The 23901-nt window shown below is 36.1% G+C and overlaps 1 protein-coding gene across 3 annotated transcripts in view; it reads right to left on the bottom strand.

Moving 5' to 3' along the window:
* Window positions 1-11890: 11890 nt before the first annotated feature.
* Window positions 11891-23901, bottom strand: part of myo5b (myosin VB) — a 78179-nt gene continuing 66168 nt past the window's right edge. For 2 of the 3 annotated variants that reach the window (XM_053478584.1, XM_053478585.1), the window contains exons 28-39: window positions 22213-22452; window positions 19339-19430; window positions 17272-17470; window positions 16796-16889; window positions 16571-16702; window positions 16329-16480; window positions 14920-15009; window positions 14685-14835; window positions 14266-14551; window positions 13703-13877; window positions 13532-13612; window positions 11891-12950 (exon numbers count right to left, since the gene is read on the bottom strand). In XM_053478584.1, coding sequence (XP_053334559.1) covers window positions 12798-12950; window positions 13532-13612; window positions 13703-13877; window positions 14266-14551; window positions 14685-14835; window positions 14920-15009; window positions 16329-16480; window positions 16571-16702; window positions 16796-16889; window positions 17272-17470; window positions 19339-19430; window positions 22213-22452 — 1845 coding nt within the window. In that variant the 3' untranslated portion in view covers window positions 11891-12797. Of the gene's footprint in view, window positions 12951-13531; window positions 13613-13702; window positions 13878-14265; window positions 14552-14684; window positions 14836-14919; window positions 15010-16328; window positions 16481-16570; window positions 16703-16795; window positions 16890-17271; window positions 17471-17827; window positions 17900-19338; window positions 19431-22212; window positions 22453-23901 lie in introns of all 3 variants that reach the window. The other variant, XM_053478586.1, reaches the window with a different exon arrangement.

Raw genomic sequence — 23901 nt, 5'->3', positions numbered from 1 at the left:
GTCTTTAGACAGGACGCTTAGCAGTAATCTCATCACAAAAATATGCAACCCAGCACCGAGGCATTGTGAAACAACCCGCTGGGGGAGGATAAAGCACAGACTGAACAATTCTTAAAGATTAGTTGGCAGAAAAATCTGGAAAATCAACTGACTAGAGATGATTACCTCATATGAAGGGGAATTTTGTTATGCTTTGTAAATGTGTGACTGTTTGTGGTACTGGACATATTGTACAGATAAATGGAGGAACAACTAATACTGAAAGTCAGTGTCCAACAGTTTTCAAGAAAATGAAACTGGAAAGAGAATAGAGATTCCAACAAAATTGTGATCCAAAGCATATCTGAACATGAATAACAAACATTATGGAGGGAAAAAAAATGAGTGGGTATATCTCAAACATCACATAGACTTGGACATCAATCATCAAAGAAGCACTGGGAAAATCCTACAGCAAGAACAAAAAGACTGTAAACTGGCTATAAGTAACATATGGAAGCTGTAAATCTCGCCAAAAAGAATGCTACTAAGTACATTTTTTAATAGGCAAAATCATGCAAAAACCAGTAATGTACAGAAATATGTGACATTTTCTGTAGGTTTCGCTTTCTTATCATATTTGATTATGGGTGCTCGAACTTGACATGTACACATGACATGCCTACTTTTAATCAGATTCCCAGCATTTACATAGTTAAGGTGCAGAAACTTAAAGCAAAAGTGAAATAATAATAATAATAATAATATTAAAAAAACAAGTCTCCTCTCAACACTCCAATCTGAAAAACAAAAACAAGCGGTAACCTGCTCCAGCCCACTTCCTGTCACCTCTGGTAATTGGGGTTACATCAGAATGAGGCCAACGTAAAGGGAGGAATTACTTTGCACATCTCTGATCTTCCAGTGAACTGAGCACAGCAAGATACAAGTTGGTCACATGACAGATGATACAGAAAGACGAAGTGCACAGTCTGTGAAATCATCTTTTTTGAAAAGTCGGTGGTCAGATTAAGCAAACCGAAGCATTATACTTTGAAGATTGACGGCATGCGGAAAGTCGAGACTTGTGGTTACGAGTTGTATACTTCCTGTGTCAACAGAGAATGTTGGTTGTTGTTCACACTCCAAAAACAGGAGAGCAAGTTCTCTGCGCCAATCACCATGTAAGGAATAAAACACTTTGCGGTGTAGGGTGTGATGTGGCCACACTTGAAACGAATCGTCAACACCACAAAGATTTTCCTTTAACGGCATATGAAATGATTTATTCCACTTTTACCGCAGCAATATTCCGATCATTAATTGTTCTCCTCATTAAAGATCATGTCATACTTTTTTTTTTTTTTTTTTCTATTTGTAATTAATGTTCCGGGACAAAGTGCGTTTTTTTTTTTTTATCACTTATATTACAGCAGCTGTAAACAAACATTTCCTCATCAGCCTCCTTACTTTTCTTCAACCTAATTAAAGAAAAACAACACAGGTCATTTCAGGTCACCTGACTGATGAAACACAAAGCAGATATTTCTCCGTCTTCGCTCGCATGGTTGAAAATTTATAACTGTACCTCTGACTCGGAGAGTTTGTTCAGAAAGACTAAAAAGGTCAGCATATAAACACTATTAAACAGTGCTAGGGGGTATCATTTTTATATAAAAGCTTTGACTAGTTGGGGAACTCTGTGACTTGGTAGAGTTTAGTTTCCGTATAAACCTGCTGTAAAGTGCATCATCTGTATGATAAAGCAGTAAAGGGTCTGGTGGTGTCCCAATGTGTCACCTGCAATGTCCTATCTCTCATTCAGATCAATATCTATGCTAGAAATCATTTGTCAGGGTATGACTAATTCTCTTCACACACTTTAGCTTTCTGAGTTACAGTGAACTGACTCAATTCATATCAGTTCAGGATCAGACACATGGAACGTGCTGTAAGTATCATTCCCTTGCTCACCTAAAATGTAGTCAGTTTTTCTTGTTTTCTTAGCTAGTTTAGCAGGCGCGGTGTGGATTAGCGGGAATCCGCATCAGGAATGTGTGTATGTGACGGGGAATTAATATGGCATCCCTTGCCTCTTTCACACACTGTTACTGACAATGCCTTCATGCTCCCAGGTTGCAGCACCAGTGTGACACTACGCAGCTCAAGGACACAAACAAACGCAAATGCACACAAAATGACTGGAAACACATCAGAGAAAAAAACGGAAAGGACCGAGACATAGTCTATGTCTTTGTGCTGTGATTTCGGACAAAGCCTGGCTTACTGTAATCTATATTCATAAACTAAACTCCATTGCGTAGTGAAAGGCTGTAGGTTGACAGGAAAAGCCTTCAGACAGAAGTACACAAATGAAATCACTCTTTCTTAGCCGTAAACTTTGGCATTATGCCATATTGCACTACATAACTGAAATGCACATTTTTCATTTGGAATGCATTTTTCTACGGAACGAGGGTTGTGGAATTTGGCTTTGTTTACTTACAGTATATTCTATTTGTGTTCCAGGTAATAACCTTCATGGTCAGTGTGCAGGAAAGCAGGAAAATTTATTAGTCTTCTATGCACCTAAATTTTTATTAAAACTAAAACCTTTGCTAACTGCCCTAAAACTAACTTTTTTGCCTTATTGAGTTTATTAAGTTTTATTTGTTGGCAATAAGTCTACTGAAAGTTAATGCAATGTAGGTCAAAGCAATATTTACAAAAGTTCAAGCAGACTAACCTCTTTCTCCATATCTCAGAAACAGGTAAACAGCACACTGTTGCATAATGAGAAGATCGAGCATATTTGGTAGAGAAGATATAAATAAGAGGTAAATACATGGAAAATCCATATACATTAAAGATCCGTTTTCCATTAAAGGCTGTGTGGTTGTGTCAGTTTTTAGGACATACTGTAATGAAACCATGTTAGTGTATTTATAACCATGATGTACTGCAGTAAAACCATATTAGCGGCATGGTTCAGTGACATACTATTGGCTACGCATAGTCTATTACCAGGGCAGTGGTTAACGCTCTGGGTTACCAACTGTGGGGTTCAGGCCATAACAGCCACTGTTCATGACTTAAGCAATGTCCTTAACTCTAACTGCTCTAGGGAATGTGTATCATGGCTGACCCTGTGCTTTAACCCAAGCTTTCTAGCAAGGAAGAACCATAGCATCAGGTAGTGTTATGGTTACCATGTTCATAAAATTAGATTGGTACAATGGTTACAGTAAAATACCATAGTAGAACCATGACAGCATTAAGTAACAGAGTCACCATACATTTCCGTAGTACAACCATGATAGTGCCATAATGTGCCATAATGTACCACATGTAATCCATAAAAGTACTAGTATTTCCCTAAAGTACAGCACTATAGAAAACTTGGCAGTACCATGTTTGCTATAATGTACCACAGTAAAAGCACGATTACCGTAAAGTATCACAATAAAACCATGGCCCATGTCTCAGGAACCATGATGTTCTACAATAATCCCTTTGAAGCATTACAGCTACCACATATGTACCAGAGTACAATCATGTTAGTTTCCTGATTACCATAAAGTATATTATTAAAGCTATAGCAGTGGTATGGTAAACTTAAATACCACAGTAAAGCCATGTAAGCATCAAGGCTACTTTAGTAAACTCCAGTAGTGTTCTGGTTAGTGTAAAGTACTAGTGTAAACCCACAGTAGCATCAGGGTTGCCATAAAGTACAATAATGTTCAACCACAGGATTATTATGGTTACTGTAAAGTGTACCATAGAAAAACCATGGTAAAGTCATGCTCACCTTTAAGTACTATGGTTAACCACAATAAGCCAAAGTTGAACCAGAGTAGTATTATGGTTACTAGCTAATGTTATAGTAAAACCATGGTAAACCACAGAGTAATATCAATGTAAAGTGTTTTACTGTTAGTAGGAAGATTTTCCATACTTTAATTACAGTTGTTTTTTTGTAAGAACTATATTCCGAGCGACATATTGTTTATTTGTTTATACTGACCAGAAAAGTTTAGCTGCGGGCCCCTTTTCGATAACTTTAATAAATGAAGTACACCGAGTAATTTTTTCTTCTTTGAAAATCTATACTTGTAATAGTGACTAAAAACACTACAACTTCTTAAGAAGCTTGAAGAGATTGAGGAGCTGGAAATGCTGTGTACGGGGGTGGGGGAGAGAGTGATGAGAGGGTGAAAGAGAACTGGGTGGAGTGAGCGGGGTGCGGGGCGCCGAGCTTCTGCTCTCGAGTGCGTCCGTGGGCGTTCGCTGTGGTTAGCTTCTCAAAGACGTGAACGCGAGTACGGCGGCAGGGAAAGGGGGTAAAAGCACCAAACACACACACACACACACACACACACACTTTCTCTGCTCTGTTTGTCTCTGCTCTGCTTTGTCATCTTCTTCTCAAATATGCACTGATTGGTTAGTTCTTGTCTTTCACCTCACAGGCGTTGTGGCGGCTCCAGGAGCGGCCCGAGCGAATCGGCTAGACGCTTGAGAAGTCGTGCGGTAGTGCCGCTGCAGAGCACTGCGCTATACAGGAGAGGTTTCACGATATACAGGATGAGAACGTCAAACAAACCCCCTGAAACCACACACCCATCACTGAAGGCCCCTATCACACACATCATCTCTGAACAACAGCTTCAGAGCTTGTCTTATCTGCACGCAGCACTTGTCTGTGCTTGCCATTTGTTAATACTGGAATGTTTTTTCCCCCCCCCCATCACTCATCCTCTGCTTGCAGTCATTCTCCATGAAGCTATTCAGTTCTCATGGTCTCGTGGTTCATAACTCAAGATCAAATATCCATTACACACATTTACAACGCAGTGATGTTGAATTCTCGGTGCTGAGCAGTGGGGGAAAAGGTTTCGATCGATATTCCTAGGCTACAAGACAGATCATATAGTTTGTAAAGCTACTCTATTGTTTCTGTGATCATAACGTACGTGTGGACTTGTACGGGATGCTCTGTATAAACATTAAAACCGTGTGTAATCTGATCTGATGCAGATTAAAGGAGTCACAGTGGTTTAAGAGGTATAAAGCTGTAGCTTTTAGTTTTCTCAAATATAACAAGCTGCATTATTTTGTATTATTAGCTTAAAGAGAGAAAAAAGGAGGCTGCTTGGGGAACAAATATGTATGCATATGAAATATGGTTCTAAATTATTTTTCTATATCAACTTTACGTACATTATCCCTTACATAAACAACCCTCCTATTTCCCTATTGGAAAATACACCACTAGAACATATTTTTAGTGGAATTAATATATTTTTCCACTAGAAATATGTTTTAATTTTATTTCACATAATAATAATAATAATAATAATAATAATAATAATTATAATAATAATAAGCCATCCATGAAAGATGGTTAGATTGAGTTCTAGTGGGATTATTAAAATATATATTTGTTGCTGGAAGCCAATTACATTAAGTTTCATTATGCAATTCGAATTTTCCTAATAAATTCTAACAGGGTTTTTCTTTTTCTTGTTTTTTTTTTGTTTTTTTTTAAAGGGTTGTCAACACAAACCCCACACCTAGCAGGATATGAAGCGGATACAAGCACGACTAGAAAGCACAACAGAAATACACTTACGAGGTGATTTTAGGACTGAATAAAGATAACAGTGGAAGCTGAGAAGATATCTGTCACGATAGCCATATGTTGAAAAGATGAAATGAAACAAGCTAGACAAGGTTGTCAGGTCACCACACGTTCCGTGCAGACGAGCTCGAGAAGGTGAGAACTGTCAACGGGTAACCTTTAAAAAACAAGCTTAAAACTGCTGAGGTGACATAAAAGGAGGTGCAGCCAGCGGATTAATTAATTAAGAGGCTAGGACGCTTGCTCGTGACCTTACAGGTTTTGTTTACTTCATGAGTTTGGAAATGGTTTGCACAGCTGATGACTTCCTGTTCATTTGTGGTAACTAACCGAGCAGAAGACATGCCAGAGAGATTCAGAGTTTAGCAGCGCTCTGTTCGTCTGGAACCGTTAGCTTTGTGTCTGTGGATGGGAAGGAGTGCAAAGCCACTTTCACAAAAGCTCTGTGAAAAAAAGCCACAAACAGGAGGAGAGAAAGAGAAAAAGAAAAAAAGGAGGGAGAGACAGAGTGAGAGAGGAAGACGGAGGTTAAGTGCAGTGCATGTCTGTTTGCATGCACTGTAGAGCAGTAGCTTTGACTCGTGTAAAATGTACTTACTGTATAGTACATTAACTGTAGATTATTCTGCAGTGGACAGATACTGTATACAGGGCCTTTAAACCTATGCACTAACCTACAGCGTGCTGTGACCTAAATGTCACAGGAAGTCAAAAGTTATATGATTAAGAAATAAACTGACACTGATTCATTAGGTTACTTTGGCATTTCAATTTGAAAAACCAGACTATGATATTTGTTATATTCTGTCTATTAAGTCTTTCTTTGACGTTGTGCATCTTGTAACCCATTTTAATTGTAAAATATCATTTAGACAACCCTTAAGCACATGTTTTGGAAAATGAACCAAAGAATAGTGCAAAAAAAAAAAAAAATGCATAGCATAATATTTTTTATATACCTTTGGGGTCATGGAAGTGTAACTATTGAGTGTTCTACAAATGATCTGGCTAAGTTATTGATTTATTGTATAAAAGTGTCTGCAATCAAGCAATCAAACACCGTCACATGAAATGCTGACACATAATGTATAATAAAAGTGTTAAATATTATTATTATTATTATTATTATTATTATTATTATTAATTAAAATAATCATAATAATGGGTTAATAAGAACTTAATAAATAAAGAAATAAATAAATAAGAAATAAAACTTAGTTTTGGTTGAATGCATCGTGAATTTAGACCAAAACTTATATTGCCTTGCTAATTGAGAGCATGTATGTGTGTGTGTGTTTGCGCCTGCACAAATGACTTGTGTGTGTCACCTTGTTTGTTTAGGTCATAGTGCACAATCTTGGATAAACATGACTGTTTTCATCATTACTAACACGAATAGAGCTCAAGGGTTATTTTCCAGGGTTAAAAGTGTTTCACAGTTTTGGCACGGGACTTATTCATTTGCGCTCCTTTTCAAGCCACAGAACCTCAGGGTGGTGAATGCATTTTGCTTACATCTCACATCATACAGGGCTCAGATTGATAACTCATAGAGAAATTTAATTAATGTCCATTTCCAATATATGTAATATAGAGACATTTTGGAATTTATTATACTTTACTATGCAAAAGTCCTGAGCTACCCCTAATTTCTTTATATTTTGCTTCCAGACAAGCAGATTTTTTGTATTTTTAATGTAGTCGTGAGGAATAGTTCTCCAGGCTCCCTAAAGAATGTTTTTGGCTCAGATTTTTGTCCAGTCCCTGTAACATTTCTTTAGGCACTTTCAGCCCTTCACAGCAAAACAATTGTTCCTATTTTGTAAATGTATTCTTCATAATTCAAAAAAAGAAATGATAGGTGGCTCATCACTTTAGTACAAGGTATAAATTAATTATACATTTTTTTCTCCACTGTGAAGTGATTTTAGTTGACTTTTTTTTTTCAATTAAATTTGGTGATTCATTTAAGAAATACGTAAAACACCCAAACTCAAAGTTTTTATTTTTTTATTACCACAAGTGTGTGTTATTTATAGACTTTTAAAGCATTCATTTCAAATGATCAGCAAAAATGCTAATAACTTTTTTTTACTGATCATGTTAATAACATGTATAAACCCAATACATTATTTTATAATGGCATAATTTATAATCTTTTGTACCCCTTTAAATTAACAAAAATAAATCAATAACACACACTGTGATTATTAGTAGTGTTATGTTATGCAAATAAAATGCATACAAATAATTGAGTCATTCATAACATCTAAATACAATTTTACAGCAAAAGTCAAACATTAAATATACCTTATTTATTAGTTTTCTTGCTTTCTCTCTCTCTCTCTCTATGAGAGATTGTTGATATTTTGTTAGATTTTCTACTTTGTGGAACTACATTGAATGCATCAAAACTATAAAATAACACAAATGAAATTATGTAATTAAGTAAAGAGAAATAACAGTTTATCATTACTTTTAAACATCAAGGTCAATCATAAAAATTACAAGTATTTTGAATGTACAGTACAGTATCTGCAATAAAAAATACTGGATAAAACACTCATGAATAATATCTCAGAAAAGGAAAACCATGATCTACTTCTGTTCTTAGGCAAAATTACCTTTTGCAGAACATCAGTCTGTCCCTGATGGTTTTCCTGGAGAGATGTGGCTTCTTTGCTGCCCTTCTTGAAATACATGAAGGTCAGCGCTACCATCACGCCCGTGTGATGCCAACAGTAGAGCATTCTGACACCATTCATGTATCATTCATGTTGATTTTTCGCCAAGGAAGTGTAAATTATACTCACAATTTTGCTTAAGAATACAGCATGAATAAAGAATGGTGCAAACATCCTTTAGGGCAACTTCTCCAAACCATCCAAGAAGAACAAACAATGCATTTTCCAGCATGATGGATCACCTTGCCTTAAATTTTGGATCCATGGCCAGGAAACTTCTCAAACCTTTATCCCATTAAGAAATTAATCTACAATCCTCAAGAGTCAGGTAGACAAACAAAAACTCTCAAATTCTGACAAACTATTATGCAAGAATGGGCTGCCATCAGTCAGGATGTGGCCCAGACGTTAATTGACAGCATGGCGGGGCGAATTGCAGAGGTCTTGAAAAGGAAGGGTCAACACCGCAAATACTGACTTCATGCATAAACTTAATGGTATCCTCAATAAAAGCCATTGACATCTAGGAAATGCTTGTAAATACATACTTTAGTATATCGTAACATCTGACAAAAAGATCTAAAAACACTGAAGCAGCAGACTTTGTGAAAATTAATGTGTGAAATTTTTGGCCCACGGATTTACACTTGTATCTATTTCTGCTGCAGAGGAGAAGTTCATTTAAAGTTATAAGCCACAGAAATCACTGGTTAATAACATCTCAACCGTAAGTGAGATTGTGTAAAATTATTGTATTTATTGTATGGTGTAGAAAATTATTATTAAAAAAGAGAAATAAAAAAACATACATACAACATTATACACCTCTCTAATATGCACTCATTGGTGGCTTTGCTTGTAGCATGTGTACTCATGCGTTTATGCAATTAGCCAATCATGGAATCTGAAGCTTCACTGGACAAAGGACAATGGCTAGTTGGGGAGTTTTAAAATAATAATAATAAAATAAAAAGGTCTTGGTGTGCATGTGGATGTTACTTACAGTAACCTTAATAGTGCTGCATAGACTGATCTTCCACAACATCTTTCATCTTTCACACAACATCTTTCTCATCTTTCAGTGGTATATTGCTCCCTGTCCCTATATTTAACCCTGCTATAAATGTAGTAGAAAGGAATCAACATTGATATTCTAAGAAAGTAATGATGTGATGCTGTTATGACCAGAAGTTATTGTTTTATTCTTAAATTTCTTAGTTCTCATGTGATCTAAATTTATAATCCAAGAATATATTATCTTTTTTATCCAATTATGACTGCACAACTTGATAATAAAGTCAACACTGCGATTATTTTGACCTCCAGACACTATGATATTTAACTACTAAATGTTCTATTTTAATATTCAAACTTCTTTATCTAGGCTAACACTGAATAATTGGACAGATGTCATCATTAAAAGTATGTTTACCAATATTTATTTATCAAATCAAAATAATATAAAAAATATATTTAACTTATTGACCAACTCTATATAAATTCCTGGGTATATTACCAGTAATAAATTGCAACATTTTTGCAATTTAATAATTGCACAGGTCCATATTGAGATTTTGATTTTTATGCAATTTATTGTGCAGCACTAATTATATTTAACATCAAGGACCATCTTATCACTTGCCATATAAATCATTAGTCCCTGACCATTCCACCTTAACAAAACAAAAATGTGAATAAGTTTAACTGTAACATATCAGGAGTTACTTTACACTTATTAAAATGGATATGAATTTACAAAAATGTGCAATCCCACATACCTACCTTGGTAGCTTTGATTCTACATAAATTACAGCAACTTTTGTAGTCACTACTGACATTATCCAGGTTGGCTAGCTAGTAATTTTTTTTCTGCCTAAAATGCTTTTTGATCTGATTCTTGATGGTGGAATTTGTTTCAGAGATCATGAAGTGAAATTCATAAGACAGTTTTTTTCCACAAGGTTTTAGTATGAACAGAATTTTAACATTTGTTCAGACTGCACACATTACATTACATTATCTCAGGAAAAGTGTACAAAGGTCTGGAAAGTAACACCCAAGAAAAAATAAATTCCTTGAATTTTCTCAGAGCATGTAATGAGATTCACAATCAGGTAGAAGGTTTTTCTGTGAAGAATGTTAGTTGTTAGTACCAACCTACATAGCGCAGTGACACACATCCTCAGCAAAAGATGGACTCAGGAGCCATCCAGTATGAAAGCACTGCTGCCCCCCAGCAGCTAAACTTGGCTAAAACATGCCTTTTGGCAAACAGAAAAAATCCTGCAGCACTTGATGAGATTTTGAAATAAATACATCTGAACATTTAGGCAGGTTTAAGTTATCACAGTGCTTTAAACTACACATTCCCAAACCCTTTAAATTAAAATAGATTAAAGTAATAAGCAGGCAGGAATGAAGCCCAAGGTAAAAGGGTTTTAAGATCATTTGTAAAAAAAAAAAAAAATACAAAATGTAAATATATATCCATTATATATTTACACCTGCATTATATACGAAAACAACACTGAAATCCACAATGGTGTTATTTTTATTGCCTTTTTAGAAGGTATATTATGGCATAACTGAGACTGTCGCCCAGCTCATGTCAAAAAGATGAGAAACAGAGGAAATAAACCAAGACCTGAAAAGATTTGTGCTATTTACACCCTCCCTGTTGTTATGGCACAAATATACTGTACTGTGCAAAAATCCTGATCTGCCCCTCATATCCTCATATTAAATCAAACTATATTTAAATTAATTAAATGAAGAAGATAAAATTTACGAAATTTAAACAAATCTTTTACTGTGACAGGATGCAAAATACCTAAGAATACAATTGGAAAATTGGATGTTTATGTAACAACCACGGCAGCAACCTCATTTCCCTTCTCGTCTGTTCTAATCACTCAGCATTCAGCATCACCAGTATACTAATCACTGGCATCATTCATCATCTACACCTGTTTCTCACTGGTTCATGCCACACAGTGACCTATGAGTGTTTGAATGATTCATATATCACTGTGTGGCTTAACAAACAAATCCTCTAAACCTGGGCAGGCGTAGGGACTGGACTAAAAATTAAAGGCAAAAAAGTAATTCAGGAAGCCTAAGACCTATACATTAAAATGCAAAAAGTCTAGCTCGTTGGAAGCAAAATTTTAAGAGATGAGGGGTGGCTTAAGACTTCTGCACTCCAATATAAATTGAAAAAAAAAAACATTTTGCAAAATGTACAGTAAAAGTGCTGTAGCTTCATCAAAATAGTGCCAGCATGTTCCAATTTTAAACATTATTTTTTTAATAATGGGACATTATGATCTACAATAATATAATATTGTATTTAAACAGGGAATTCTGAAGATTACCATGTATTTACAACTGATCTAATATAATTGTTGCCTTGCAGAAAAATGTACCATGTTTTTGAAATGGGCATATGTAAGTTCATCCAAAATCTTAGGTAGACAAATCAGTATCCTGAGACATAGGCAGGATTTGCGGAGAAAATAAACATATTGACTTAACACACTTCATGTTGATGTGTCACATAGTGAGGCGGTAACTAACTTGTTACCACAATTTTGCATTGTGAATTAGATTTCTGGGCAACTGAAGCATGGGACTTATGAGGAACCTTAGCGTGCACACACACATGTCCTGCATACTTAAACCTGCAGCAGACAAGTGGGGTTATCTCCAAAAGAAGCTGTCTGCCTCATTGTTAATTAAGTTAATTTAAACTTTCAGGAACACACAATATAGTGATGTGTACATGAAGGGCAAAACCTTCTCCAAAACTTGACATTTGATATAGCAAGAATAAAGATAAAGGGAAAAATAAGAAATGACAACTAGTCCTGCTTGTTTACAGTAGCCTTGGAAGTCTTAAGCCTTCTTAATTCCTGCATTTCACGTGAAAAGACCTTTTAAATACACGTATCCACATACATTTACCTCTCATCATAAAAGTTTGCAAACATGGCATTCTTATGGTTGGGAAAATTGATCTTCAATTGTACAGATGTGTCTGCAAAGCAGTAGTTTTACCTGACAGCTGAAAAAAAATTATAAAAAAAAATGAAGACTTTTTAACCAACTTTAGAACTTGGACTGAGGAGTGAAAGTGTGGAAAACTAGACCAAACTTTTATAAAAGAATAAAAGAAATCTGCAAGGAATCTTATGGTCTCCAGTGTTCTCTCCAGCACTCTTACGTACATTTTAAAGACAATCCCTGCCTGTTTCACCCCAAAGAGTAACCAGAGGACAATAACCTGCATCTCTCACCTGCTCTGACATACAGAAAGCACTTCAATATTGTACTTTTTTAAAGAAAGACTCTTGCTTTGCTTTGTCATGATCTGTCAGGGTATTTTTTTGGTTGCTGAGGCTGTGCTGCATGAGGTTAGCTCTCCACTCTACTCCCAGGCTGACTCGGTGGAGCTCAGAGAGAGAGAGATACACAGAAGAAACATAGAGACATCAAACTCTGACAAGGAAGTCCAGGTTGAGAGAGGCAGGGATGTGCAGCGTCTCCAGGCTCAAAGCTGAAGGAGTGTAAGGGAAGAGCACGGGGTATGTGTGCTTGGTGTCCACCAGGAGCTGGCTGTTTTCTACACGGTCTTGTAGAAGGTTCTGGAAATAAAACATATCTCTCTCATTCATGGAAGAAGAAACTTGCAGAGATAAATTATATATCAATATATAACTGTATCAAAAATATAAAAATTTTTAACGACCTGTATTAACATTTTGGGGTTAAAATTCTAATAAAGACGCTTTACATATTATTCTTATAACATTTCACATTTGAGAAAAAGTTGTAAGTTAGACACTTGCATATATTTTATATACATATATATTTTATTGCATATTTACATTTTACATTTACATTTGGGCATTTGGCAGACGCTTTTATCCAGAGCGACTTACATTTTTATCTCATTATACATCTGAGCAGTTAAGGGTTAAGGGCCTTGCTCAAGGGCCCAACAGTGGCAACTTGGTGGTTTGTGGGGTTTGAACCTGTGATCTTCCGAACCGTAGTCCAATGCCTTAACCACTAAGCTACCTCCGGCATATACTGTATCTTTGTCACTAAGAACTAAGATAAAAGTTTTTGCAGCCGATCAAGCAGACTCACAGACTCAACAGCACTGTAGTTTAAAGAATAATACAGACGACAGCCTTGCCTATTTTGTGTTACACTAGTGTACCTGTATGTCTCTGATGAAGGACACAGTGACCCTTTCCTCAAACTCGTTCAGTGGAGTGTACAGATTCAAGATCTTCACAATCTGTGGAAGTAAAAGTGCAGGTTGAGCTCTTTCACTCAGAGATGTAGAGAGGGTGAATAAAAAATATTTTCACCCTACCCAGGCTCCTACCTGTTGTGTGCTCAGAATATTACACATGGCGCAGATGGCCTCAGCATCCTGAGATGTCTTCTTCTTCACCTGTAGCAATTGAGCAGCCTGGATGAGGGGCTCAATGGTTAACATAATTTCCCTCTGATGAAGATTTCGTCCCCTCAACCACTCCTCCATCTGACTGATGTTGTACCTAAATCATCAGGATATACAGCTGGTTTTAACGTTGTAACACATAAATCTTAAAAGCAATGACATATAGTTCAGTACCTGAGATGCATTTCAGTGTGAAACATGTTTCAGTACTTGAGCTGCATTACAGCACATGTTTCAGTATCTGAACTGCATATTTATTATACCGTAATGTGACAATTTGTTCAATACAACAAAACCTGTACCGATGCTGCATTATAGGCAGTTTTAAACATTTCAGTACCCAGACCATTATGGTGCAACACATAATTCAATACTTAATTCTGCATCACAGTATAAATATGGTTCAATACTTGAGCTGCATTACATATGTGTAATACATAATTTAGTATCGGAGGTATATTACAGTATGACACATGGTTCAGTACCTGAGCTGCATGCCAGTGCTCCAGGAGCACATGTCTTTGCGCAGCAGTAGGTTGTTTAGTGACACAGCATTGATGCAGTAGAAGAGCTGGCGCACAACCTGTCCGCCGATCTCAGGATCCAGACCATGGTCGGACATGACTGTGTGGAACTGACTGAGCTGTTTGATCAGAGCCTCCAATGTGTAGCTTGACGGGCCATCGCTGTAACAGTCCACGCTAGAGGAGCGGTGTCTGTAACCCAGGGGCTTGACTCCAGTCAGACTGCCACTTTCTAGCATAGCTGACACTAATATTGGGAAGGGGAAGAACATGTCAGTTTATTTTATTTAAATGTAATAGTCACATTCAATAAAAAAAAAAATGGATGTCCTTAAAAAGTTTAATAGAGTTGTGCGTATAAATAACACTTCTCCACAAACCGATCATGGGTTGGAGCATGCTCTCGGCTATTCTAACAAGCTGCTGGTAGATCTGGATGCTCAGGTCACTCAGAACCTGCCGGTACTCAGCCAGGTCAAAGTTCTTCAAGCTGTGCTCGTTCTGTTTAGGTGTGTTCTGGGTCATGAATGACTGTGAAACAAAATCATAGACTTAGACCAGTTTACTACTATTAAAGATGAGGTGGGGTGATATAAGGAATAGTGCTTTCCTCACCTCCTCTCCACTGTATTGTTTCAGGCACTGCAGCAGTCGACTCGTGTTAGCCAGCCAGAAAGACGTCATGTCGAAGTCATCACAGTTTTTCTGTAGAGCAATGAGAATGATGGACAGTGTTAATAACCTGTAAGCTTGGGGCGATTTTATTTAATTAGTTTCAAAAGACTGAAATGGAATTTGATAGTTTTTTTCAGATAATCAAGTAAAAATTTTAAAAGAAATAATTGTTATCTCTGGCAAACTGCTGTGGTTTAAAGGAAATAAAACACTCCGTTTCATATAGACTGGCATGCAAAAGCATTCTTGATTATTTTCTTTTAACAGTGCATAATAAATGTGGTTTATTCCTAGTATAATATTTTGATTTACCAGAGGAAGAGGCAGGGTGTGTTTAAATTGGACTGTTCAAGTTTGCATGTTTCTGAATTCATGATAAGGCTAATCATAATGCCACTTATAATTTTTTTATTTTGCTTAAAAAAACAAACAAACAAATTATTACATTAAAAAATATTTAAATTCAAGCATTCTTAAAAATTAACAATCTATGACTATGTTTAAAATGGTTTCCTACAAATGACTATTCTAATGCACTTAATTTAAACTTTAACCCTAGGTAGTGCATGGCATGGTAATTTTATAAGCTTAATCTTTCTGTAAAGCACTCGGGAAAAGTTCAGTAGAAAAGGAACAGTAAAGCTGTGAATCCTAGGTGTACTGTTGATTCGATTCAAGGTTTGACAATGATTTGTTTAATTTATAGCTTTGTTTTCTACAGATTTAGAAGTTTTAAAATCTACTAAAAAATCTAATAAATATTGAAACACTAAGTGACTTGCAGCATGTTAATTGTTTAAATGTCATGCCTCATAACCTCTGATAAAATTTTTTCCAACGTCAGTCTTCTGCTCCTTACTCCAGTACAGTAGGTGGCATAATTGCACCAACTACCAATAAACGAATGTATTGCAAAACTCTTGCAAAACGTGTTTTTTTCCTGTCAATTTTATAACCTTAAGCATTTGTAAGATTACCAAAACTAATTTAAAAGTATGAATGATTCTGAATCAAAAACAAACCCATCTATTAAATTAAACGAATCGACCAACAAAAGATCGATTCAATAAAAAAATTAAAAAACGGTTAAATTGCACGGCATTAGTGGATAGTTTTTAGTTTCCCACAGTACTGTATGTCCATGCAGTGATAACAGCTGAAATATATGATCTTATAACAATGATGTGTATAATGTATAATAGGACAAAAATAACTTATTAAACAGCCAAGAATGATTTCTCTATAGTCATTTTAATAAATAATATTATACAAATTAATGGTAGACACTGGAACATGGAAAAGATTTTAAACCAAAGTTGTTTGTATAGACACATCAGGCTATACCGTACCTTAAGGACTTTCTTGATAGCGTTAATGGTGGAAGTGAGCAGAGAGTTTACTTTATTGTCATCGTTGATGTAATCTGCATGACGGATGCACATGAAGAGGACGTACGCTGGGAGACAAGGTACTGTAGCGGAAACTAACTGTGGCTTCATGTCTGAAATCAACACACACAGACACCCAGCACCGGGGATGAGCTTTGTTGTAGTTAAAGCACTGGCACTTTATGTTGACTGACAACGCTTACCAGTGATGAGCATTCTGATCAGGACGGCCTCGTCATCTTTGTGGTACTCCAGCATGCCCTCAAAATCTTTCTCCTTCCTCTGAACTGTGACCTGTCTGACCAGACGGGGTCGATTCGCCGCTGCCTGAGTGGCTGTACAACACAAAGACATTGCTTAGTACCATAATACTAACTTAACTGCATAGGTAACAGAAATTTAGAAGGAAAGGCAAACAAAATGTAAACCTTCAAGATCCTGAACTTTCTTCATGTAGATCTTGAGCTGCTTTTTAAGCTTCCTCTCATTTTTCTCCAGCTTTTCCATGATCTCCTTGAGGTCCTTGAATGCAATTAACACCTCTATTATCATCATCTGTTGTATTTTAAAACTGGCAAACAATTTTAACACAATATGTGTTCACTTTAACTGTTACAAGTTCACTTTAGTCTTGATTGTATTCTAATTGTTGATCTCATGGCTCAATTTAAACAATCTTTTCCTGTAGAATGAAAATAAGAATCTTTATTAATCTCTTATTTAAACAGTTTGGCTATATTCAGCGTGCCTTCTTAAATCTTAAAAATAAAGTTTTACTAAAAATAACATGTAACATCCTGCTCTAATTTTATATCCATAGCAATTTTCAGATGTCCATAACTAAGCAATACGATTTTATGAAGCTGACAGCTTCTTAAAGGTGAGAAAAATGATTGTGTCGGACCAGGTTCTCGTTGGTGAGCCGTGTGATCTCCTGCTGGACGCTGTACTCCACCAGGGCATCTGGGGGCAGCAAGCTGAAATGATTTAGCATCTCCTGTTTCTTCTCCAGATCCTCCTTCATCACCTCAATTTGTGTGCGCAGAGCCTCGAGCTCATCTTTGTGCTTCCTGTTTTGGGATTGGAGCTGTGTCTCCAACAGTCTGACACATACACATGCACAAATTTCATTATTTGGTTGAAATGAAGTTTAAATTCTAAGAATAAATTCTGCATGCACTGAGAGGTCACACTCATCAAGCTAAATCCAAGTGTTCAGTACTGTACGTCACAAAAAAACTTAAAAGAGTGACAGAAGAGAAAAACATCCCAAGACCAATTTTTTCCCCCCGCAAAATAACAAAGAAAAGCTCAGAAATAAGAAGGCAGGGCCATACTGTAAATATTACATTTAAGTGTTTATATTAACTATTTATTAATGGAATATATTATTTGTTAGTTAGCTGATATTAAATAAGGAAGCGAGAAAGTAGCAGAAGACCACAGCACAAAAGCACAACCTGGCTACTTGCTTTAGCCCCTGATAGGCCAGGCCAAGCTCCCCATCTTCGTTCAAATAACACCAGTCATGTCTGTTATTGGTGTCCGGGCAGAGAGGGAAGGAGGCAAGGCGGAAGCACAACAGAGTCAGAAATCAGAAGAGAGGAAAAAGGGAAAAAAAGCAGTTATGATGGCAATTTATTCAAAATAGGTTTTATTCTGTTTTTTTATTTCCCTTACAAAAACATTTGCACTTTAACATTTTTTAAATTGTTACACAGTTACACTGTGAGCATTTTAGCCTTTCTTACAGCACTTGCCACGCAAACTATACCTGCAGGTAGATAGGAAAAGAAACATGTCCCCCAACAAACAGAAAGATGAGGAAAAACTATTAATGCAAGAAGGTAAGGAGGGCAGCAAAGCAATTTAGAAATGTTCCCACATGCCATCCACCACTGTCAGTTGTGATGTACGAAAGGTGTTTTGTGTTATTTACTACACCAAGCAGTCTAAAGGTTAAATTGTTGAATTTCTATTCTCATAGGTTGATTATGACCTCCTACCTAGTGTTGATACTATCCTGAACGGCATCTACGCTAATTCTTTTCTTTTCCACCTGTTTTTCCTTTCTCTATCCATACTGAGGCAACTGGAAATTGTGCCAGCTGCAGTGCCCTTTCCAGGAGGCCAACCCTGGAAAATCTTGAGGCATCCAGAGAGGGACCACCTACAGCTGGATTCTGCTTCATGATGGTTTGGATCCACATATGCTGCTCTTGAGCTTCTAGTGATCTACAGTAGACCCCGCTCTGTCCTCTGCACCTGCTGACTTATCCGTGGGCTGAACTGGACTCCATGATAACCAGGACAACTTTTGTTGTACTGAACGTCCAGCAGCCTAACACATAATGCCGTTATATAATTTCTGTTATTCGTTATCACCCAAATGAGGATGGGTTCCCTGTTGGGTCTGGTTCCTCTTAAGGTTTCTTCCTATTGCCATATCAGGGAGTTTTTCCTTGCCACAATCGTCCTCGTCTTGCTCATCAGAGACAAACTCACAATCTTATTACTATCTTAACACATTTTTTTCTCACTCATACACACTTCCATAAATTTTCTTTACATTTTGTGAAGTTGCTTTGAGACAATGACCATTGTTAAAAGTGCTATAAAATCTTTTTTTAATTGACTTGATTATTTCTTAATTTTACCACATTCTTACAACTTCTCACAACTCTGGTAAAGTATGAGTCAGCCATCAGTAATAGAAACAAACACTTAATTTGTGTCCATCCAAATTCCTCAGCTTAGATAATAAGACAATATAAATAATTACTTAATCAAGTTCATGATTTTTCTTTTTAGCAACTTAAATAATCTGCTACGACATTTTACTTGATTGGACTCGTTTTGTACATTTAGCTATTTAGTCCTCAAAGCTACGGCTTTTGTTAGCTTTTTATGGATGTAGGCTCAGTTTTTTTTTTTTTTTTTTTTGCCAAAAGAATATAGTTATCTAAATCACCTCTTGGACTCACTGAGACCCTGGTAGGCCTGTATAACCTCCTCCTTGTCCACAGGGTTTTTGCTGTTGTCCCATTCAATGTCTTTGGAGATCTGTTAGGACAAAATTACAGTTACATCTGTGAGTGTCTGTACCACTTACAAAACATGCTGTAAAGTATATTTGCCAACACGGCTTTACAAGATAAAACCCAGCAGTATTGAAAACATTGTTGTGTAAACAATTGTTTGAGAACATGTACTGATGTAGAAAAATGAGAAATACAAGATTATTTGTCCATAAACAAAATATTTTCAACCTCAAACACCATATATGGCATCTGATACTAATTGTACAAGAATATCAAGAATTTCATTATATTTGGTTAAGTCCATTTAGGAGCTTTTCAAAGAAATTACATTCAAGAACTGAATTGAAGGCTAGTTGACTAGTTAAAAAGTTTAGTATACAGTTTGTACTCCACAAGTTTCAAGAGATGTCGGTATTTGGTTAGTTGCGATGTTAATCAAACAGCCTTATCTTATAAATACTGTACAGTAGTTCTTGGCTGTGTATCTGTAACCAAAATCAGACTCTCTATAAAATGGTAGAGGTTAGGCTTTTTGATTCATTAAGCTGAAAAACCTACAGGGTCTTAATGTTTACATATTTATTTCTAAGATCATTTGGTGTTTTACAAAATCAAATGAATAACTGAGTATTAACATCCTGCATCTTGAGACACAATAGCAGTGGAACCATGAGTAGAAAATGTACTACTTGGCATCTAGACTAAGGAAAGGATTAGTTCACTTCAAACAACTGGATTTTCTAGATGTAAAACAAGTCTTTTCTCAGTTTAGAAGCAAGATAGTAAACACAAAAGCCAAGGCAGGAATCTGGTACTGGGTGCCCTACTGAACTTGAATCTCTGCCTCGGCTCATATAATTAATTAGTCCATAACCCTGTGTACTTGTGGATTTGTGTAATGTTGTAATCACTGGGGACTTGAATCCTAAAATATACTAGAGCACCACCTAGTGCAGGGGTTTAAACACAAAATAATTTTCATGGACCCTTTATGAATGTAATTCAGCTATTCAAATATTAGACTTATTATTTATTTGTGAGTAAATACGTATTAATAATAGAATTACATCTCAGTGTGAAAAATTACATCTTAAATACATGTTGACTCTGGAGCTGTGCTGTGTTGTAATTTAATGTACTGTAATATAATCTATACATATAATAAAACTGTAAAGCTGTCATGTCCGGACATTGAATATATTTGCAAGAAAAAAATTGGGGAGACGTAAAATAAGTAATAGAACACATTAAGATGGTTTTCGGAATTTTTGTCTGTCTGACTTTTTTTGTGCGGGCATCACATAAAAACTACTGAAAGAATTTTAATGGGAGACGTGTATTTAGCCAAGCTTGAGGTAACATATGGGCTTTGTTTCATCGCAATTGGCCCATGGGAAGAGAAGATATGCTACTTTAAAATTTAAATGGAAAATGCCCTTATATCATAAAAAAAATAATCAACCTCGAAAAAATCATTAGTTCATCTCAAATTTAACAGATGGCACATATTTTTAAGATATGCTTATGAGTGCGCAATTAAAATCTATTTAATAAACGCAATCTTACACCTTCATTCCGTGCACTTCATGGTAACACGTAAAAAAAGAAAAAAAAAAAGAAAGAAAAAAAAAGTTTTTAATTAAATTCCACGCAAGTCACAGGCACATCTAGTATAGTATAGTATAATATTACCTTTAATATTACCTAACGAATATTTATACATCTACTTGTTTTTTTTTCTTTTTTTGATGTTTACATTTAAACCATTAAATTGAACAGAATAATTCAGTAATAAATTTAACATTGGTTATACTGGGTGCTTCACAAACCCCTTGGGACCAAATTGCTGCAGTGCATGAACAATGCAACAGTAACACCTTACTCAAATCTTTAGAAAAGTTAACCCAATTTTCATCTCCATTCTCACTAAACCTGCCCACTACACAAGTGTTCTCATGGTTCTTCAGGATTATCACTTAATTCCCTTAGCTTAGCTCTGACCAAAAAAAAAAGTTAAAAGAAACTGAAAGAATGAGCCTAAGCAGAAGATAAAAGCAGCTCTTTGCGACGAGATGTCCTAATAAATCACACTCTAAACATAAAGAATGCTGACATGAGCGATGCACTGAAACTGTAATGATGTGACTCTGTAGCCTCTTCTCCTCTCTACAGGGACTTTCACAGCCGAGCTCTTGATGGCAGACTAATGGACTGCATAATCACATGAGATCGGAGTGACTGGACATTGATTAAGTCTGAGAAATATTGAAGTCGTCACTGCAGTCAGAATGAACCCTGTGGTGCTGAAATGATTTTTCAAACTCCATGCCAACAGATGAAGGCAGAGCCGACAAGGGAATGTGTACTTACAAAAATACCAGGCTAACCAGTGTAAAATACAAATATCACTCTACTTCACTCTGCATTTCTGTCAAATATGAACTGGACTGAAAACAACAGCTTTTTAGAAATTCTTTCTTGGTATTTATGAATACTGGTTATACTGTATCTTAACTGTTATACTGTATCTTAACCCAGAAAAAAACACATACTATGAATCTATCTGTTTTTGTTTAAACTAAATGATTACATGAACCTAAAATAACTTGCCTGTTCAATATGCTGTTGTTCTCCTTCAAGTATACTGTATACATCACAGTTTTAATCTAGAACATTTGCTTTAGGAGATGAAAGTGAGGATGATCTGTAGCGATTCTCACAGAACTACAGGTAATTAGTGTGATCTGAACACACAAATCTGACTCTCCTAAGTTCACAAATAATTCCATAATATTCAGACTCACAATTTGACCCTTGCTTTCTGATGGCTTGGGGGTACTGACGATTTGGGTTTTTAGCATGAGAACCTCTTCTTTGCGTACGTCCAGCTCCTCATTGGCCGCTTTGAGCTGATTGAGCAGAACACTGTAGCTGTCTTGCAGTTCATTGGATGAGCAGTTCTCAGATGCTCTGTCTGCCAAGGACTTCCTGAGTTCGTTCAAGTCATTCTTTAGCTTCTTGTTTTCAGATTCCAGCTCCTGCCTCTGTACATTTAATAACAACAAACAAAAAAGGAAATCAGAAAGGGGACTGAGGTTGAATGTTAAACGCCAGCACATAGGAGCTAGAAATGATTAGTTACTGACATCATAGGGTGAAATAAGGATCTTCCACACCAATGTGTGACTGAGTGCGATAGATAAATAGAAAACAAGTGAAAGCAAATAATCTGTCATCTATACGATAAGGAACCTGATGCTTCTTTATATCTACAGTAGCTGCCTAGTTTCCATGTTCATTTCAACAACGGAAAAAAGGTGCAGTTAAGTATAAATGTAGACCCTTAAGATCAAATCAAGATCTTATGATATTCTTGTATCACAGACAAGAAAAAAAGTTGTTTTAACATGTTTCCATCACCTTTTCTGGGTGTTATCTAAAAAATACACACTTTGCCTCCCTTCTTTTGTTCAGATTGTCTTAAAAGCTTTTAGATCCTCTGAGACCCCCATAGCTCCTTCTATACATACTTCTTGACATATATCTTTTGTCTCAGATAATTTTCTCAAATCTATAATGAACCTAAAACCGTGCTTGGACTGGGTGAAGATTTTTAACCAATTATAAAAAATTTTTAAAATAATAAAGTAGGTGGTATCCTATTCATATGTTGTATGTTGTTAAAGACAGCATGAAGTGCATTAGATTTTGTGGAAAAAGCTTTTTCCTCACTATAGTGATCACCCTTTTTCTATTTTCTACTAGTACTAGTCCTTAAATAAAACATAGAAAGATTGTAAATTAAAGCTATACCATGTAATGTAAGCACTGCAACCATTTCACATGATCAACAGACTGACAGTGAATTAAAGAAACAGTACTGTACAACTAATGAAGCTGATCAGCCAAGACATGTTTGCTTCTTCAGTATTGCAGTAAGAGCACTAGGCTACTGTAGCTTATGACTCCAAGTCTTTGCATGATAACATAACATTGTCTTATAAAGTAACTGAACATTAAGTCTGTGTGACACTGAACAACTTGATATAATTTGAGACACATGCACTGCCTGCTAGCTACACTCCCCATAAGGAAAGGTCGAATTACTAGCTAGCATCAAGAAAAGATAATATTTAATTTACTGAAATTGGGATAGGAACTGTTTAACACCATATTAAAACCTGCAAGGATAGTGAAGAACCAACTTGATAAGGTTCTAAAAAAATGGAAATGGAAAAAGCGCATGTGGTCTAATGAGTCGAGATTTACTCTGCTTTAGAGTGATGAGTATGTCAGGGAGAGAAAGAAAGCGATAAAGCGATGCTCGTGTAATGCATAGTGCCTGTTATACAAGGCAGTGTTATGATCTGGGGTTGCTTCATCTTGTCAGGTTTAGGCTCAGCAATGTTCCGTTGTAATAAAGTCAATGTACTGAATGAAGTCAAATTATGAAAGAGTGTTTTTGGGTGCATGAGGAATCATTTTCACACATG

This window comes from Clarias gariepinus, chromosome 19, assembly GCF_024256425.1.
Source record: "Clarias gariepinus isolate MV-2021 ecotype Netherlands chromosome 19, CGAR_prim_01v2, whole genome shotgun sequence".
Classification (NCBI taxonomy): Eukaryota; Metazoa; Chordata; class Actinopteri; order Siluriformes; family Clariidae; genus Clarias; species Clarias gariepinus.
Note: the sequence above shows the minus strand (reverse complement) of the source record. Positions and strands in the feature narration are given on the sequence as shown.